Below are 18,539 nucleotides of genomic sequence, written 5' to 3'. Positions count from 1 at the left end.
CGGTGGGAACCTCTTATTCTGTTTATGACTCCTCAGCGGTGCAGAAAGTTATTCCTTCCCTTGCTGGACACCACATCAAAGGAGGCCCACAGGTGTTTCTTCCTTCTGCTAAAATAGTGTCACCCTGGAGAAAAAGGGGAAAAGAGGGGCCCCTCCCGGCTTCCGCACACCTACTGCGTGCTGGGCACCTGTGGCGCTTCACCTCCATGGTCTCGTCTAAATGTTGTCATTACGCCATGGGGTGGGGACGGTTATTCCCTGTTTAATGAGTGATGGGAAACTGAGACTCCAAGAGGCCAAGTAACTTGCTCAAAGTCACACAGCAAAGAAGGATCAGAGTCCGGTTCCAATCCTGCCTGTTGACATTGAGTGGGCGCTGGCAAGGGCTGCCAAGGCAGCCTAGTTGGATTCTCATTTTTTTTTTTCTTAAGAACACATGGACACAGGAAGGGGAACATCACACTCTGGGGACTGTTGTGGGGTGGGGGTAGGGGGGAGGGATAGCATTAGGAGATATACCTAAGGCTAAATGACGAGTTAATGGGTGCAGTACACCAGCATGGCACATGTATACATATGTAACTAACCTGCACATTGTGCACATGTACCCTAAAACTTAAAGTATTAAAAAAAAAAAAAAAAAGAACGCACCCTTCCAGGCTAGGTGAGGGGGCTCATGCCTGTAATCCCAGCACTTTGAGAGGCTGAGGCACGCAGATCACCTAAGGTCAGGAGTTCGAGACCAGTCTGACCAACATGGAGAAACACCCTCTCTACTAAAAATAGGAAATTAGCCGGGCATGGTGGTGCGTGCCTGTAATCCCAGCTACTCAGGAGGCTGAGGCAGGACAATCACTTGAACCCAGGAGGCACAGGTTGCAGTGAGCCAAGGTCGCACCATTGCACTCCATCCTGGGCAACAAGAGCAAAACTCTGTCTTAAAACAAAAAAACAAACAAAACAACAACAACAACAAAAACTCACCCTTCCAAAGAGGCCTGACTTGGAGACCCCCATACATAAAGCATATATTAGAGTGGCCACCCAGCTGGCTCAGCACAAGGAGCGTCGAGCCCCTGAACTCTTCTGACCCATGAGGGGTTGTGGGGGACCTGCAGCAGCCACCCATCTTCTCCCGTGTCCTCGGTGCAGACGAGGCTGACGCGAACTGACACCTGGGTCTCCAGACTCACAGTCCAGAGCGCTCCTCCTTCCCCCACCACAGCCTTTCAACAGTGAGGCCATGGCAAGCAAAGGGGGCCACACTGTGAAATGGGATCCATCCAGTTTCATGGTTTCAGACACGCTTCCCCAGCTCCCACCATACTGTCAGAACAGCGAGACTCGGATGGAAACGGCCTTCACTATCCTTCCCAGCCCAGGGCCCACTCCCCACCCCATGCCCACCTCAGCACAGTCTCAGAAGAGAGCACAGTCTCCTCAGGACTGAGCCACGTTTTCAAAGCACGTGTCCTGCTGTGAGCAGCAGTCACTTTGTCTGCATGTCTTTCCTCTCCTGTCCTCCCATCCTTAAGGGAGAAAGAGTTTCCTCAATTGCTCGACAGGAACCATGGCATCTCCTTCCTGTGGAGGTATTGTCTTTTTTTTTGAGACACATTCTCACTCTGTTGCTCAGGCTGGAGTGCAGTGGTGCAATCTCGGCTCACTGAAACCTCCACCTCCTAGGTTCAAGAGATTCTCCTGCCTCAGCCTCCTGAGTAGCTGGAATTACAAGTTTCCACCACCACACCTGGCTAATTTTAATAGAGACAGGGATTCTCCATGTTGGCCAGGCTGGTCTCAAACTCCTGATCTCAAGTGATCTGCCCGCCTCAGCCTCCCAAAGTGTTGGGATTACAGGTGTGAGCCACTGCACCCGGCCTAATTTTTCTTTTTATATGAGATTCACATAAAATCAACCATCAGCCATTTTTAAATGTGCGGTTCAGTGGCATTGACTATATTCGCAGTGTCATACAACCATCACCCCTCTCTAATTCCAAGACATTTCATCACCCCAAAAGGAAGCTCCGTACCCATGAGCAGTCTCCCTCCAGCTGCAGGCAACCACCAATCTGCTTTCTGTCTCTTCGGATTGACCTATTTGGACATTTTAAATGGGTTCATACATGTGGCCTTTCGTGCCTGTCTGGATTCTTTTCCTTAGCATAATGCTTTCAGAATCCATCCACATTGTAACATGGATCAGTGCTTCATTCCCGGTTACGGCTGAATAATATTCCATTGTGCAGATGTGCCAGGCTTGGCTTATTCATTCATCAGGACGTGGTGTGGTTTCCGTCTGTTGGCTATTGTGAATAACGCTGCTATGAACACGCAGGTACATGTGTTTGAATGCCTGTTTTCTTTTCTTTTTTTTTAATTTTTGTGGGTACATAGTAGCTATAAATGTGAACACCTGTTTTCAATTCCTTTGGTATATCACTAGAAGTGGCATTGCTGGGTCATATAGGGTAATTTCATCTTTAACTTTCTTTCTTTTTTTTTTTTTTTAGATGGAGTCTTGCTCTGTCACCCAGGCTGGAGTGCAGTGGCATGCTTTTGGGTCACTGCAACCTCTGCCTCCCGGGTTCAAGCGATTCTCCCGCCTCAACCTCCCCTGTAGCTGGGACTACAGGCATGCGCCAGCAAGCCCAGCTAATTTTTTTATTTTTAGTAGAGACAGGGTTTCCTCATTTTGGCCGGGCTAGTCTCGAACTGAGAGCCACGGCACCTGGCCCTCATCTTTAACTTTTTGAGGAACCATCCAGCAGATGTGTTCATTGTATAACTAGTTCTCTATTCATACAAATGGAGACGGAGCTGCTGATAATTCAAAATAGCAGAGTCTAACAGTGGCCAGTAGCTGGTATGACTACTTTTTATTAAGAAGCTTCCAGGCCCTCTGCTGACAACTTTGCCTACATTGGGAAATGCTCTGCCACCCTCCGAGCTGGAGGCTCTCATGATACCTATTTTCTAGGTAAGAAAACTGAGACTCGGACGTTAAGCATTATAACTTGCCCAAGGTCACGCAGAGTTGAGAAGCCAGAGTTCCAGCTCGGGTGGCTGGGCCCCCAAGCTCATGTTCTTAATCACAAAACCGTCACGTCCCGATCATGCGCCAAATGGTTTCTGTTTGGATTGCCATGTGACAGGGTAGAGGCTGGCAGCGGCAGATCTCTGCTCCTAATTATGCCAGGCTCAGACTGTTATGAAAATGAGTTTGCCTTCCTTGAGCACGCCCCAGCTGTGAGCAGCGGGAGCTGGCCGGCAGGTGGCTGGAATGAAACCCCACACAGTAGATAACCCACCAAAGAGACAAGTGACACTTGACTGCAAAGTACGACACCAAGTGATTGCACTCCATCGCGGCGGTGAGCTTCATCCCTCCATTCCTTCAGAAAACAGCCTATTGTCCCCATAACAGTTCCCATTTATTGGGCACTTACTCCATGTCCACCAAAGTGCAGAGGTCATCTGACCACAGACCGAAGAGGGGGTATTGTTTTCCCATTTTACAGACAAGGAATCGGGGCCCGGTAGTTTTCGTAAACAGGTGACGAGCATACAAGTGTCATTCACTGAGCTGGTGTCAGTCCAGGTGCTGGGATTTGAGAACACACACACTATATATATATATATATATATATATATATATATATATATATATTTTTTTTTTTTTTTTTTTTTTTGAGACGGAGTCTTGCTCTGTTGCCCAGGCTGGAGTGCGGTGGTGCAATCTCGGCTCACTGCAACCCCGGCCTCCCGGGTTCACGCCATTCTCCTGCCTCAGCCTCCCGAGTAGCTGGGACTATAGGTGCCCGCCACCGCGCCCGGCTAATTTTTTGTATTTTTAATAGAGACGGCGTTTCACCGTGTTAGCCTGGATGGTCTCGATTTCCTGACCTCGTGATCCGCCCGCCTCGGCCTCCCAAAGTGCTGGGATTACAGGCGTGAGCCACCGCGCCCGGCCCACACACTTCCTCTTAATCAGAGGCATCATCGCTTTTAGGGACTTCAGATTTTGCCCGGGAGGAAAAGTTTCTGGGAGTTCCTTCCCCAAGACGATGAGCTGCTTCCTGCGAGTGACTTGGCTCTGTTGGTAATCTCAGATGATACCTAGCTAGTTTTTATTGCTCTTTAAAAAAATATATCCAATCAAGGTATTAGTTCCTTCCAACCTCTCACGTTCGCCTTTTGTCAAAACGCTGCGCGTTTCCCCCTCATTCCCCTAAACCTGCTGTTGAGTTACCGGCCCCCAGAGGCCGTGGACTCCGAGCGGATGCATCCCCGCACCTCGCTGCTCGCTGCCTTCTCCGAGTGTAATCAAACATCAAGCTAAGTAGCAAATAAATCTCTCGATCTCATAAGCTGCACAGCGAGATCATGTAAATGCAAATGGAGGACCTGATTTCAAGCTGTCGAGGGGGAGGGGAGGGAACGGTGGGGCCCTGTCACCGTGACCGCCTCACACGGCAAGGGCCATACATCAGCCGCCAGAACAGAGCAGGCAGCCGGAAGGGAGGCCGGGCTGCCCCGGGGAGCGGGGACCAGGCAGGCGGCAGAGCGCAGGCAGCCCCGGGCCGTGGGAACCAGACAGGGCTGGACTGGGTGGCGGGGCAGGCCTGAGGACGCCTGGAGGGGCTCCCCACGGTCCGCGGCTCCCTTTGGACCCGAGCTGGGAGCTGCTATAGCAGTCTTAACAATAAGACAGCAGTAATAGAAGCCATCGGTTACTGAGCAACCTCCTGGGCCAGGTACCATGAAACACCCTACATACAACCTCGGGAGGTTTTGCAGGGGAGGAAAGAGACCAGATGAGGTGAGGGACTTACCCAAGGTCACACGGGAAGTGGCAGAGCTGGCAGTCCGACTCAGCTCTGAGTGAATTAGTATGCCAGCTACCCAATTCTCCTCCATGACCCCACGCCCCCAGCCACCAGCCGTCATCTTAGTCCCCATGATAAACCAGAGCAGAACTGCAATGACACAGAAGAGCCTTTTTCATAGATAAAATAGAAACATATAACTTAACTCTATTGTGTGGCTTTTTAAATTATAAAAGTAAAACCTCAATATCGAAAAAAGGGCCTCCATCTATAACCACACATCCTCACACATCACAGTTATGGGGCTGGGTTTCCTTCCAGTATTTTTTTCAATGCATTTTTTTTTTAACGTGGTTGTAACAGTAGTCTATGTAGAATTTTGAATCCGGCTGTGTTTTTTTTTTTTTCACTTGACATTACTTTATACGCCTTTGATCACACATGGATGTGGTCTTCTCATGCGTGGCTTTTTCGTATCATTATGCAGTGTTCAACTGACACTCACACAATGCACAGGGTTCAAAGCATTGGGCTTCTAAGAGGATGCCTGAGCCCTTTGATGCATAATGCACCTTATATTACATGATTGTTTATCTGAGGTTCTCATTATGGAAATAAATAAATATCCTCTATGCTAATAATGATCACAATTTGCATTTATATTGTGCTTTTCATTCGAGGATCTTAAGTTGTTTTACAATAATGAACTACCCCTCCATGAGCAAAATGGTATGCGTGTGCATATGTATGCATGGGTCTAGCTATATACAGGTATTTATTTAATAACTACCAGGCAACGGGATTTCACATAACTGCGCTTTAACAAAATGCAGGAGAGTGAGTGGAGGCTTTTCAACTGTCAAACAAACATTAGTTTAGACGCAGGGCTGGAGGGTTAATGAGCTACACTATATGTGGTTGCCAGGAAGTGGGGAGTGATTGATTCCTTTGAGGGGCTAGCTCGTGATGGAATGAACGTCTTTGGTGGGTCTGACACACAGGCATCGAGCTCCCTGACAGAAAACCTGCCACTTTGGAAGTGACCACTGGCCCGTTTGTCTGGAATAAGATCCAGTTCAAGGCTATCTCAGCAACAAAGCCAGCTGGCTTCCCCACTTTTCACCTCTTCACTTCTCATTTCTTATGTCTGGATTTTTAAGATATCTCGTGCAAAATCCACAAGGTCTTTTAAGAGGTACACCTGTTTTGCAATAAGAAATGAGGGCTAGTTAAGGGGGAAAAAAAGTAGATTGGGTGGGAAATGATTAGACTTGAGTTGCAAGGCTGGGTCACTTGTTTTGAAGAAGTTGTGCCATGTAAATGGGCTTTGGTGAAGCTCCAGGTCTAGAGACCTTCGTTCCTGGGTCCCAGGTAGCTTTGGATCAAAGCAACAGCCTGTGGGAAATGCTACCTGCACCTGCCTCTAGCTAGCCCCAGTAGTTCTCACGGCGACGGGCTGCTCCGAGGGGGCTTCCGGCCGCTGGGGCTGCCAGCCCGGCTTGGTTCCCAGCATGGGTTTCCAGGGCCTGGCCCTTCATGATGGGGAGTGGAGGAAGCTGATATTGCAGGAGGAGCCCGGAGAATCCCAGGACCCCCTGGGACGGGGAGAGAGATGGTTTTAATTAGAGCTGAGAGATGGGAAATAAGGCAGAGAGGGATGACATCTTAATGAGGTTTAATGAAGCTGTCTGCTGATGGGGACAGCTGTCACCCAGAGCTGTATTCCAGCCAAGCCACTTTGTGATGGAGGAAACTCGGAAAAAGGCGGTTTGAAGGCAGCTGAGGAGGGAGGGGTGGTCAGACTCGGAGCTGGGATTTTTCTCCATTTGCCTCTTAATTCCAACACCTCATTGACAAGGGATTCCAGGTAGTGGGCCACATTTAAATAGCCTCCAACACTTCAAAATTCCCTGTTGTGCAAAACTAAGATGTGCCTCTTAAAAGACCTTGTGGATTTTGCATGAGATGTCTTAAACATTCAGACATAAGAAATGAGAAGCGCAAGGATTTTGAGGGCTGAAAGGGGTCTCTTCCCTTCTTGAGCCTCGACTCCTTGCTAGTTCAGTGGGGATACCATGGCCTCCCTTGCAGAGTTGTTGTGAGTATTGGGGCGTGGCTGGGAGTTAAGCTCAGAGGTGTGATGTCCAGGAGAGGTGAGTTTAACCCCAGCTTTTCTATTGACTACCTGGGTGGTGTTGGACAAGTGTGAACCTCTTTAAGCTACTTGACAGTGAAGTTGGCAGAGTTCAGGGAGAAGCAAAAACACTCTCAGCACATGCTCAGCACATAGTAAGCGCTCAATAAAGAGGGCACAGGACATCCCGTGTGCCCTGCACGGAGGAGGTGCAACACAAATGTTGATCCTGTTCCTTGTTTCTTTCTTTGCTGCATGGTGGTTCTAAGGGATCCCTGTGCAGGGAGGGTGATCTCAGCCTCCACATGGCCCAATAGCCAGGCCACGCCAGCTGTCCCAGGACCTTTGCACATTCCAGTTTGAGACCTGTCTAGGATACCCCTTTTGTCTCTGCAACTGGCCACCTCTCATCCTGGCCTGGGCTGGTGGAGCAGGCTGATGGGGCCCCGGGTGGCTGATCAGAGCTGAGATTTGGGACCGAGTCTCGTCAGTTTCACGGATGTCAGAGTGAGGTTACCAAACGTCCTAGTGTGTTTTTGCTGCTGTAACAGAATACCTGAGATGGGGCAATATAGAAAGAATAGAAATTTGTTTCTCAGCGTTCTAGGGGCTGGGAGTTCCAGATCAATGCGCCGGTGGTTTCTGTGTCTGGTGAGAGCCTAGTCTTTGCTTCCAAGATGGTGCCTTGGTGCTGTATCCCCCAGGGTGGGGACGAATGCCGTATCCTCGCATGACAGACGGACAGAAGGGGATAAAAAGGGCGAACTCCCTCCATCAAGGCCTTTTATAAGGGCACCTATTCCCCCATGAGTGCAGAGCCCTCATGACTCAACCACCCCCTAAAGGCCACACCCCTGAATACTGTCGCATTGGGATTAAGTGTCAGCATGACTTTGGAGGCGATAAAAACATTCAGACCACAGCACCATGGAAAAGCAGGTGACCGTCAAACCTCAGGTGGCCCCTGTGTTTTGATGGCAGCTGAACTCAGATGTCTGTCACAACCTGCTTGCCCGTGTCTGAAAGTTCGGGGTCAGGAGCTCCTTTGAGTGCCTCTCCCTGTAGGTTCTTAACAGGCTTCACACAGCCCCCCTGAGGTGCCCAGAGACCCGCCACCCCTCTGTCAGGCAGCTTTTCTCTGTAGGCTTCTAGAAGGCCCCACTGGACAAGCTGGAGAGGGAGGCCAAGGGTCAGCGCTGGGCACTCCCACCTCTGGCTCTATGCCGCTCCCTGCTGTAAGTCCCCTTGGCTCTCTTGCCCTCCCTGGCTACTCCTGGAACCTTCTTCAGGTCAGTTCTTCCCAAAATGCCAATTCAAGATCTGTATGTGTCTTTCTTTTCCTGACTACCCTTCCCCCAACGCAGTCAAGACAGCTGTCCTGGGTCCCAGTCACTTTAGTCCTGAACAGCAGCTCCTCCGTCATTTTGTTCAACATTGTTATAATGTTGATGAGAAAAGAAATTAATGTCCGGCCGGGGCCACTGTCTGCGTGGCGTCTGCATGTTCTCCCCGTGCCTGTGTGGGTTTTTCTCCAGGCACTCTGGTTTCCTTCCACATCCCAGAGATGTGCACATTAGGTGAACTGGTGTGTCTAATGGTCCCAGTGTGAGTGAGCATGGGTGTGTGTGTGGGTGCGCCCTGCAAGGGTGTGTGTTGGTGCTATCCTGTCCAGGGTCGGTGCCTGCCTGGTGCCCTGAGCTGCTGGGACAGGTTCCCGCCACTCACAACTCTGAACTGAAATAAGTGGATTGGAAAAATGAATGAACGAATGAGTACAAAGTATTAAAAATAAAAATCTGTGGCCGGGCATGGTGGCTCACTCCTGTAATCCCAGCATTTTGGGAGGCCGAGGCAGGCAGATCACTTGAGGTCAGGAGTTCCAAACCAGCCTGAGCAACATGGAAAAACCCCATCTCTACCAAAAATACAAAATTAGCTGGGTGTGGTGGTGCACACCTGTATTCCCAGCTACTCAGGAGGCTGAGGCAAGAGAATTGCTTGAACCCAGGAGGTGGAGGTTGCAGTGAGCCGAGATTGTGCCATTGCACTCCAGCCTGGGCAACAAGAGCGAAACTCCATCTCAAAATCTGTAAAGTTCCTTGTGTGATCATTATACAAACGCACGACTGTGGACAAAGTGTAGAAAAGCGCTCAGCAAACCCTTCGGATTGATGATGTTTGTTTTTACCTGCACAGTCGTAGGAGGGGCTCTTGGCAATTTTGGCTTTGCAAACACTTATTCCTTGATTTAACCCATTACCACTCTGACTGCTGTCACTCATGGATTCCCCCCAAATTGGGTAAATAATGATCTTGTTTTTATTAATCTTTCTGAAATGTATGGATAACTCACATTTACATCAATATTTAATATTAGAATTATTTTGGTGTTTATTGAGAAGTTTGGTGATGTTTTTGTGACCAGACTATGCCGTAGGAACTGAATTCTTGTTATCTATTAGCTTATGGGAAAATTGGTTTTCTTATATGTTGTTTTGCTTAAAGTTGCAATTTCCAAAAACATATTGATGATGTTGAGTGAGGACTTGCTGTTATGTTTTCTGAAGTGACAGCTCTTCCCATAAACCTCAGTCTATATATTGAACAGTAGACTTTTGCCAGGCCCAGTGGCTCATTCCCATAATCTCAGCACTTTGGGAGGCCAAGGCAGGAGGATTGCTTGAGGCCAGGAGTTTGAGACTTGCCTGGGCAACATAGTGAGACCCCATCTCTACAAATAATTTAAACATTATCTGGGAGTGGTGATGCGGGCCTGTAGTTCTAGACACTCTGGAGGCTGAGGTGGGAGGATCACTTGAGCCTGGAATGTCGAGGCTGTAGCAAGCTGTGATCGTGCCCCTGCACTCCAGCCTAGGCAATGGAGCAAGACCCTGTCTCAAAAAAGAACCCCCCCCAAAACAAAACACAAAACAACAACAGCAAAAACAGCAGACTTTACCTGGGGTTCTCCTGTGTGTAAGGCACTGTGCTGTGCACCGTTGTGTGGGGCGGAGAAGGCCAGGAAGTCAAGGCTCACCTGTTCCATGTGAGCCAAACCCCACCTGCAGAGATGAGGTCTGTGCACATGAAAATACAATCCAGCCCAGGCCATCTGTGCTAAATGCCAGCTCGTGAAGTAGGAGGCAGCAAAGACTGTGGAGTCAGATGTGGGTTCAGACCCACCTCGGCCACTCAGCCATGCGGCTTTGGGCAATCAGGACCCTCCGGCTGTCCATGCCTTCTTTTCCATACCTGTGAAATCAGCACAGTGGTTACACCACGTTACAGGACTGTTTTACGAATCGGCAGTAACAGGGGAGCCGGGCATGTGGATGCCAGGATTATAGATGTTTGATGGGCACATGGGCAGGTGGGTGTCCAGTTAGCCTGTCTTGTGGGGCAGATGAACTGGTAATGAGTGGATGTGCTGCTCCTCTTGGGCATTTGCACGTGAACAAAGGGACTCTGAGACACACCGTACTTGCACCTAAAGGGCTGGATTGTGGACAGTGGGATTTCAGGCCTTGGAGGTATCCGGGGCCAGGTGGAATACAGGGGAAAGTTGCCGAGGACTCCCACGGCTCCAGCCTGGGCGGACACAGCCAGGCTCATTTGATCATGCTTTGCTTTATTGCGCTTTGCATGTAGGAGTCCTCACAAAGCCCTGTGGGTGGCCTCCGGCTGCACCCAAGTGAGGCCCAGGAACCCCTGGGGTTTCCTACCCATGACCCTCTCTGACACTGTGGTGTAGTGTAGCGTGCCCAAGAAGGAAGGAAGTCCAGGTGCCAGGGCGGAAGATTGAGGGGATGATGGGGCTTTTCTGAGTGTCCAAATCTGCTTCTTGGCTGAATTCCTGGGAAGTTCCACTTCATCCTTCCAGGCGATGCTACGGTCTGGAAAAGTCCTGGGAAATGAGAAAGCCACTGCTATGGGCATTCTTGGGGATTTCAGGATGAGACTCTCTAGTCTAAGAAACATAGACCAGAGAATGCATTTGGAAAAAAAATAGTCATTGTGTTGTTGTTGCTGTGGTTTATCTGGTGCCGGTGTTCATGCAGTTCTCATGTGAAGCTGGGTCTCCGCTGTGGACAGAGAGCACATTGCTCCATCAGCAGAGAGTTGGGGGAAAGGGCTGGCAGACACAGTCATGGATGAATGGCTCCTGGGGGAGGGCAGCAGGCTGCAGGTACGGTGTGAAGGGCACACGTTGGGTCAACAACATCATGACACCTAAAGCCCCCGGTGCTATCTTCGGTCACTGCCCCCACCCAGGGGTCCTGCACTCCTGACTTCTGAACCCAGAGACGAGTTCTGCTGGTGTCTGGCTGCATCCGCGTGGAGGAGCGCACCCCTTGTGTGTCTGGCTTCTTTCACTCCACGCTTTGTGTCAGGACCACACATGTGGTTGCCCACAGTAATGTTCTTTCATTCTCAGAGTTTCTTTTTTTCTTTCCTTTCTTTTCTTTTCTTTTCTCTTTTCTTTTCTTTCCTTTTCTTTTCTTTCCTTTTCTTTTCTTTTATTTCCTTCCTTCCTTCCTTTCTCTCTCTTTCTTTTTTTATAGGGTTTCGCTCTGTCACCTGGGCTGGAGTACAGTGGTTCAATCATGGCTCACTGCAGCCTCCACCTCCCGGGTTCAAGTGGTTCTCCCACCTCAGCCTCCCAAGTAGCTGGAACCACAGGCACACGCCACCATACCCAGCTAATTTTTACATTTTTTGTAGAGATGGGGTTTTGCTATATTGCCCAGGATGGTCTCAAATTCCTGGGCTCAAATTGTCTGCTTGTCTTGGCCTCCCAAAGGGCCGGGATTACAGGCGTGAGCCACCACACCTGGCTCATTCTAAGTTTCTTAATCTCTGTGGGCACTGTTGGCATCAAGGGACAGATAGCTCCTTGATGTAGTGGGGTTGTCTGGTGCATTGTAGGATGCCTGGCAGCATTCCTGGCCTTTACCCACTAAATGGAGGATAGCACCCTCTCCCAAACCATGACAACCAAAAATATGTCCAGACATGGCCAGATGTCCTCTAGGGCACATTATCACCCCTGACTGAGGACCACTACTGTAGGGCGTTCTGTGTTATGAATATGTCACAAATTTTTTATCCACCTACGATGGCCACTTGGGTTGTTTCTAGCAGTTGGCTATCGTGAATTGAGCTGCTATGTGCATTCTTAGACATGTTCTTGGGTGGATGTACACATTCATTTCTGCTGGATGTCCAGGATGGAATTGTTGGGTTATCGGGCAGGCATATATTTAGCTTCAAGAGATAGTGCCGAACAGCTTTCCACAGTGGTTGTAGCAGTTTACACTTTCACCAAGTGCATGAGTATACCAGTTGCCCCACATCCTTACCAGTAACAGTGAATTTTTTCTTTGCATTTCCCAGAGGTTGACACCTTGACATATGGCTCTTGGCCACTGGGACATCCTCTTAAATAAGTTCCTATTCAAGTATTTTGCTCATTTTTTTCTGTAGGACTATCTGCCTCTTTCTTATTGATTTGTAGTAACTCTTTATATATTATGGATAAGACTACTTTATTATGGATATCTTCTCTCACTCTTTAAACTCACAGACTTTTAGAACCAAGGGCACTCTGCTTCCCACATCAAATACCCTGGTGAACATGACTGCCATTGCTTAACTGTACTTTTTGCAAGACAGTGAATTTCATAAGAGCAGGGCTGTGTGTCAGATCTGTTCACCCTAGAACTCCCAGCACAGAGGGCTTAGCGCTGAGTGGGTACAAAATAAATATTTGTGGAATGAAAGTATGAGCAAACCTCCCATTGGGATTTTTTTTTTTTTTTTTTTGTAGTCTAAAGCTTCCACATGTTTCAGCAGTTATTGATTCCCAGGCAACCACACTAAAAAGCAGAGACTGAGGCACACACCTGCTCCTTGCTCCCTGCCTGAGGGTGGCAGCCAGCTCCTGAGTCTGTCTGTCATTCCCCTGCCAGCTGAAACTCTGCCCACCTGCACCTGCCTTGAGGGAGGCAGGGTCTCTCCCAGAGAAGTCACATTTTAATTAACTTCCCCGGCAGTCACTGGAGAGGCCAGATCATTTTCATAAACAAATGAGAGGCCAGAGCTTTGTCTGTAACTCAGAGAGCATAGTATGGAAGGAATTCAAAAGAAGCCACCCTGCAGGGTCCCCATGCACCCACCTGAAACTCAGAGCCCCATCACTCTTGAGGAACATTGGGGTCTGGGATTTGAGATGGAAAAGAAGCGGAAGAAAAATGATCAACTGTTGTGTAAAGAAGAGCCAATGGTCTCAAAGTAGGCTGTATGAACTGCATGTCTGTGTACCCCTAAAATTCAAAACCTAACTTTGGATGGGATGGCGTTAGCAGGTGGGTCTTTTAGGAGATGATTAGATCATGAAAGCAGAGCCCTCGTAATGGAATTTGTGCCCTTAAATGAAGAGGAAGAAAGCTAACTCTATCTCTGCTCTCTGCCACGTGAAGATACAACAAGAAGGCGGCCATCTGCAAACCAAGAAGAGAGCCCTCACCAAGACACTGGGTCTGTTGGTGTCTAGATCTTGGACTTCCCAGCCTCCAGAACTTTGAGAAATAAATGTCTATTGTTGAAGCCACCCAGTCAATGATAATTTGCTATGGCAGCCTAAGCTGACTAAGACATAGTATTTTACCCACTCATTTATTCAACCCCTATTTATTAGCATCTATTCTACACTGAGGCCTGGGAAAAGAAGAGTGAGGATAAAGATTCATGGGGTATACAAAAAAATCTCCATACCTTCTGCTCACTTTTGTTGTGAACCTAAAACTGCTGTAAAATATAAAGTCTATTTTTTTAAAAAAACCTTAAAAAATAAAGATTAGATCCCTTTCCTTGTGGGGCACACAGGCTCATGAGGGAAGACAGACATTAAACTGATCATTATGCAATGAATGACTTAAGTACACTACTTTGTGATTTTATTTGAGATGTAATTCACATTCCCTACAATTCACCCATTTAAAATGTAGAATTCAATGGCTTTTAACATATTCACAGATTTGTGCAACCATCACCACAATCAATTTTAAAACATTTTCATCACTCCCCAAAGAACGCCCCTTAGCCATCACGGCTACAATCATTCCATCCGACCTGTCCCCAGCCCTGGCAACCACGAAGCTACTTTCTGTCTCTGGATTTGCCTGTTCTGGACATTTATGTAGATGGAATCATGCAGGATGCGGCAGCCCTCTGTGTCTGGCTTCTCAGCATGATGTTGCCAACTCCATCCATGCTACCGCGGGTACAACCCTGTCATTTTGTAAGTGCTGGGAAGGCAGGCTGAGGCTGCTGTGGTGCCACCATATAATAAGGAGGCTTGTCTAGGACTGATGCCAATCCGGGAAGGCTTCCCAGAGGAAGTGGTTTTTAATATCAGGCATTTATTGTGCACCTGCTGTGTGCCAACAGGAAAAAGAAGGTAATAGGAGCCATGGCTCTGGCTGGATAGGAGTGTGTAATCCAGGCAGGGGGGTCTGCATGTGCATTCATGGAAACCATGAGGGTGGCAAGTTCTAAGCCCCAAATGAGCAGAACAGATAGCTAAGAGTCACTGGCATTCAGACAAGGGTGAGCCATGGTGAACCCAGGGGTCCTGAGAGTTTCTGGCAGAGACAGGGCTTGAAGAATAAGGACCAGTAAGGGTGGGCCTTGAGCAAAGAGCAATGGAGGCGGCTGGGATGCCTGCGGTCCTTCAGATGAGGGGGAGTGGGTTTGTCTGTCTCAACAGGGGGTGCTGTGGGGGAGCCTGGGAGGCAAAGCTGCAGGGCTGGGTGGGGTTGGAGGGTGCAGGGCCTGGACTGCCAGCAGAGGGAAGGGTTTATTTCAGAGGCAGTGACGAGCCACGCTGGGTGGTCCTTGACCATCTGTCTACCTCTCAGCACCCAGCCTGTGGGAGCTGGAGAGAGGGGGATATAGACGAGATGGCAGGAGACAGCGAGGCCAGAGCCTACCAGACCCTCTGGACAGTCTTTGGCGCAGCCAGAGTGGAGAGATCCCGGGAAATGTAACACCCTGTGACTTCGAATCCACGGCCTGTGGCCTGTGAAATGTAACACCCTGTGACTTCAAATCCACCGCCTGTGGCCTGTGAAGTGTAACACCCTGTGACTTCGAATCCATCGCCTGTGGCCTGTGGCCTGTGGCCTGTGGACAGTGGAAGGAGCAGCTGCACCCACCCTTCTCAGTAACGGCCCCGGGGCCTGCTGGCACCAGGGAGCCACAAGAAGCTGGGGCTGTGGGCATTTCTTTGGCTTGTGGATCTGAGCATGAGCTGGGGGCAGCCAGCCTGGGTTCCAGTCCCAGCTCTGCCACTTCCTACTGCTTGACCTGAGGCAACCTGTCGGATCTCTCTGTGCCTCAGCTTCCCCCTGAGAAACGGGGATGGTAATGAGACCTGCCTCACTGCGCAGCTATGCAGACGGCATGAGGGAAGGCCAGGGAGCCCCAAACATCGTGCCTGGGATGCAGTCCGAACCCAGCAAGTGCCCACTGATGCAGCGGGTGCGATGGGGTTCGAAGCACTGTGCAGGACAGGGTCTCTGACCTCAAGGAGCTGCTGTGATAAAGGGAGACCGCGTGGCAGGATGATCAAGAGCGCCAGTCAAGAGGACAGGCACGCCTCCATGCGATGCCCTGCCCAGCGCTTGGGGGCCGGGGATATCGACCCTGCCTCTCTAGGCCTCAGTTTCTATAGCTATAAATGGGTGGTGGCGGCAGGGTGGGGTCGGCTAATGTGGTTGATGACAGGGCAATTTGATTTGCACAAACCACCTCTGAGAGGCCAAGGAGTTCCCTAGAGTCCCAGGGAGTAAGGACATCTGGCCAGGTGCGGATGGGTGGCAGTGGCCCTGTCACTGTGTCTTCCCCAGGTGAGGATTCGAGGAAGTGACTCCCTCATGTGCTACAGTGACGATGGTTTGAGTGGTCCCTGGTGTGAGGAAGGTGGGAATGAAGGTAGGAAAGATGTCTCCTTCCTCCGACGGGGCCTCCAGATGAGGCCTCCTGAACTGGGTCCTTCATTTCCAGCTTGAGCCAGCCAGGTCTAGGCTGCACCCCAAACACAGCGGCTCAGCTCGGGGACTGTGCTCCCCACTCCAACAATACAGATGTACCGAGAGGCCCCCCGTCTCTGATGTCTTCACTTGCCTTCAGCACAGACACACAGACCCGCTTCTGCTGTGTGACCCTGTGCCAGCCGCAGCCTGCGCTCCTCCCAGGGAGGGCTCTGCCACCCACTCCTGTGCCACCCTGAAGGCCACGGCAGGGCCTGGGGGCAATGCAGGCATCTGGTGCCTCCCTGCTGCCGGATTACAATACATTTGGTCTGAGACTCTACTCCTCACCTCTGCTCTCTGTCCTTCCCCCGACAGGCTGAACTCGGCAAGCCCCGGGAAAGAAGCTACAGTCTGCCCGGCATTAATTTTAATTATGGACTCTACATCCGAGGGCTTGATGGAGGAGTCCCTGAAGGTGAGCGAGCAGCTTTGGAGCATGAGGGCAGAGGAGTGGGCGGGAGGCTCACCCCTCTTCACAGACCCCTTGACCTAGCTCGCTGCTTGGCAACTGGTTGGGTGCTGGAGAAAGACCCAGGGACCGCCAGCCTGGGCAGCTGACTGGTAAAACCCAGGAAGTGGCCCAGACGGGGAGGGCCAAGCAGGGCCCTGGTGTGCGGTGTCAGGGAACTAGCACGGGCACCCCCCACCACCCCCGGCAGGGACTGTGTGCACTATGCTGCTCAGGTTACAAGCACGGAATGAGCCTGGGACCAACCCTCTGCCAGCCCAGAGGAAGTCAAGGGCCAGGCCAGCCCAGCTCCAGGGAAGATGCTTGGCTTGGGTACCCTCGGGATCTCTGGGAGCCCTGATCCCACCGTTTTGGGCCATCATGCTTTCTGGGGGCCAGGCAGGGTTGTCACCCAGTAGGCTCAGGTAAATGGGAAGGCCGAGGACCCGCGTGCCCGCATTTGTTCTCGATCAGCTGCCTCAGGGTGCTTACTCCCAGGCTGACCACTGCCCCGTGGGTCTCTCCCTGCCCTCAGCCATCGGACGCTGGAACGTGTTCAAGCAGCAGCCCACCTGCCCCCACGAGCTGACCCGGAATTATATCGCAATGAACCGCGGGGCGGTGAAAGCCGGCCTGGTGACTGCCCGGGAGAACTTGCTCTACCGTCAGCTCAACGACATCCGCATCAGTGACCAGGATGACCGGCGCATGAAGAAGGAGCCGCCCCCTCTCCCTCCAAACATGACATTTGGGATCCGGGCACGGTAAGGTGGCTGGCAGCCAGGGCTTCATCCCTTGAGGGGGTGGGGGTACCAGCTCAATCAGGGACAAGGTCGGAGGGTGACAGGGAAGTGGAGCATCCTCCCAGCCCCACTGTCCTCTCTTCAATGACTCTCTCTTGTGTGACCTCTGTAGCCACACCCTGAATCCTGCTGAGCTAGGTCCTGGCCTTATAGCAGGGTACCCTGTAGGGCTGTGCACAGGTCACCCACTTTCCCTTGATCAACAAACAGTGATTGAGACCTGTCCCTGGGCCAGGCCCAGTGACTCATCTCTGTAATCCTAGCACTTTGGGGGGCCCATGTAGGAGGATCGCTTGAGTCCAGGAATTCGAGGCCAGGCTGGGCAACGTGGCAAAACCCCGTCTGTACAAAAAAATTTTAAAAATTAGCTGGGCATTGTGGCACGTGCTTATAGTACCAGTTACTTGAGGGCTGAGGCGGGAGGATTGCTTGAGCCCAGGAGGTCGAGGCTGCAGTGAACGGTAATCGCACCACTGCACTCCAGCCTGGGCAACAGAGTGGGACCCTGTCTCCAAAAAAAAAAAAAAAAAAAAAAACCTGTCTCTGTCTTCATGGAGTGAGAGAGGGGAGAGCCTGCCAAGTTACCCAAGCACGGCACCACCCCAGGGAAGCCAGGAGAGAGGCTCTGGAGTCTGGGCTCAAACCTGGACTCTGGCCATAACTGGCCATGGGATCCTTGCCCCAGCTTCCACATCTGTAGAATGGAGATAACAGTAGCACCTGTTTCACCGTATGCTGAGGTTTCAGTGACGTAATGCATATAAAAACCTGAGCACAGGGCCTGGCCTACAAAGGGCACTCAACAAGTATTAGCCACTGTTCATGTTAAGATATGATGTAATGTGAGTTGTAGATCCAAGAGCTATGAAATTTTTAAAATTTTTTATTGAGGTTTCACTTATACATAGTAAAATGCACAAATCGTGAAGGGTTCAGCTTAATGCAATTTTACAAATGGACACACTCAAGCAACTACCACTGAGATAAAGATATAGAATAAATCTGGCACCCCAGAAACCTCCCACACTCCCCCTGAGAAATAGCAGTTCTATTCTATTCTTCCGTCCCCTGAGAAATGACTGCCCGGTGGCCCCACTGTCACCACAGTTTAGATGACTGGCACGCACGTCCCAAGGGGTCCACATCCTCACCATTGTCAACAAGGGCACGACCGGCCTGGTGCTTAGATCAGCTCCCTAGTGCTAATGAGGGCCCACAGGCCACACA

At 50.5% G+C, this 18,539-nt stretch overlaps 1 protein-coding gene across 1 annotated transcript in view; it reads left to right on the top strand.

Moving 5' to 3' along the window:
- The window catches only part of CFAP77 (cilia and flagella associated protein 77), a 161,887-nt gene that overhangs the window by 72,135 nt on the left and 71,213 nt on the right, over nucleotides 1-18,539 (top strand). Inside the window, exons 2-3 of the mRNA XM_003822405.4 lie at nucleotides 16,377-16,476; nucleotides 17,045-17,273. Coding sequence (XP_003822453.1) covers nucleotides 16,377-16,476; nucleotides 17,045-17,273 — 329 coding nt within the window. The remainder of the gene's footprint in view (nucleotides 1-16,376; nucleotides 16,477-17,044; nucleotides 17,274-18,539) is intronic.

Source organism: Pan paniscus, chromosome 11 (assembly GCF_029289425.2).
Source record: "Pan paniscus chromosome 11, NHGRI_mPanPan1-v2.0_pri, whole genome shotgun sequence".
In the NCBI taxonomy this organism is placed as follows: Eukaryota; Metazoa; Chordata; class Mammalia; order Primates; family Hominidae; genus Pan; species Pan paniscus.
Note: the sequence above shows the minus strand (reverse complement) of the source record. Positions and strands in the feature narration are given on the sequence as shown.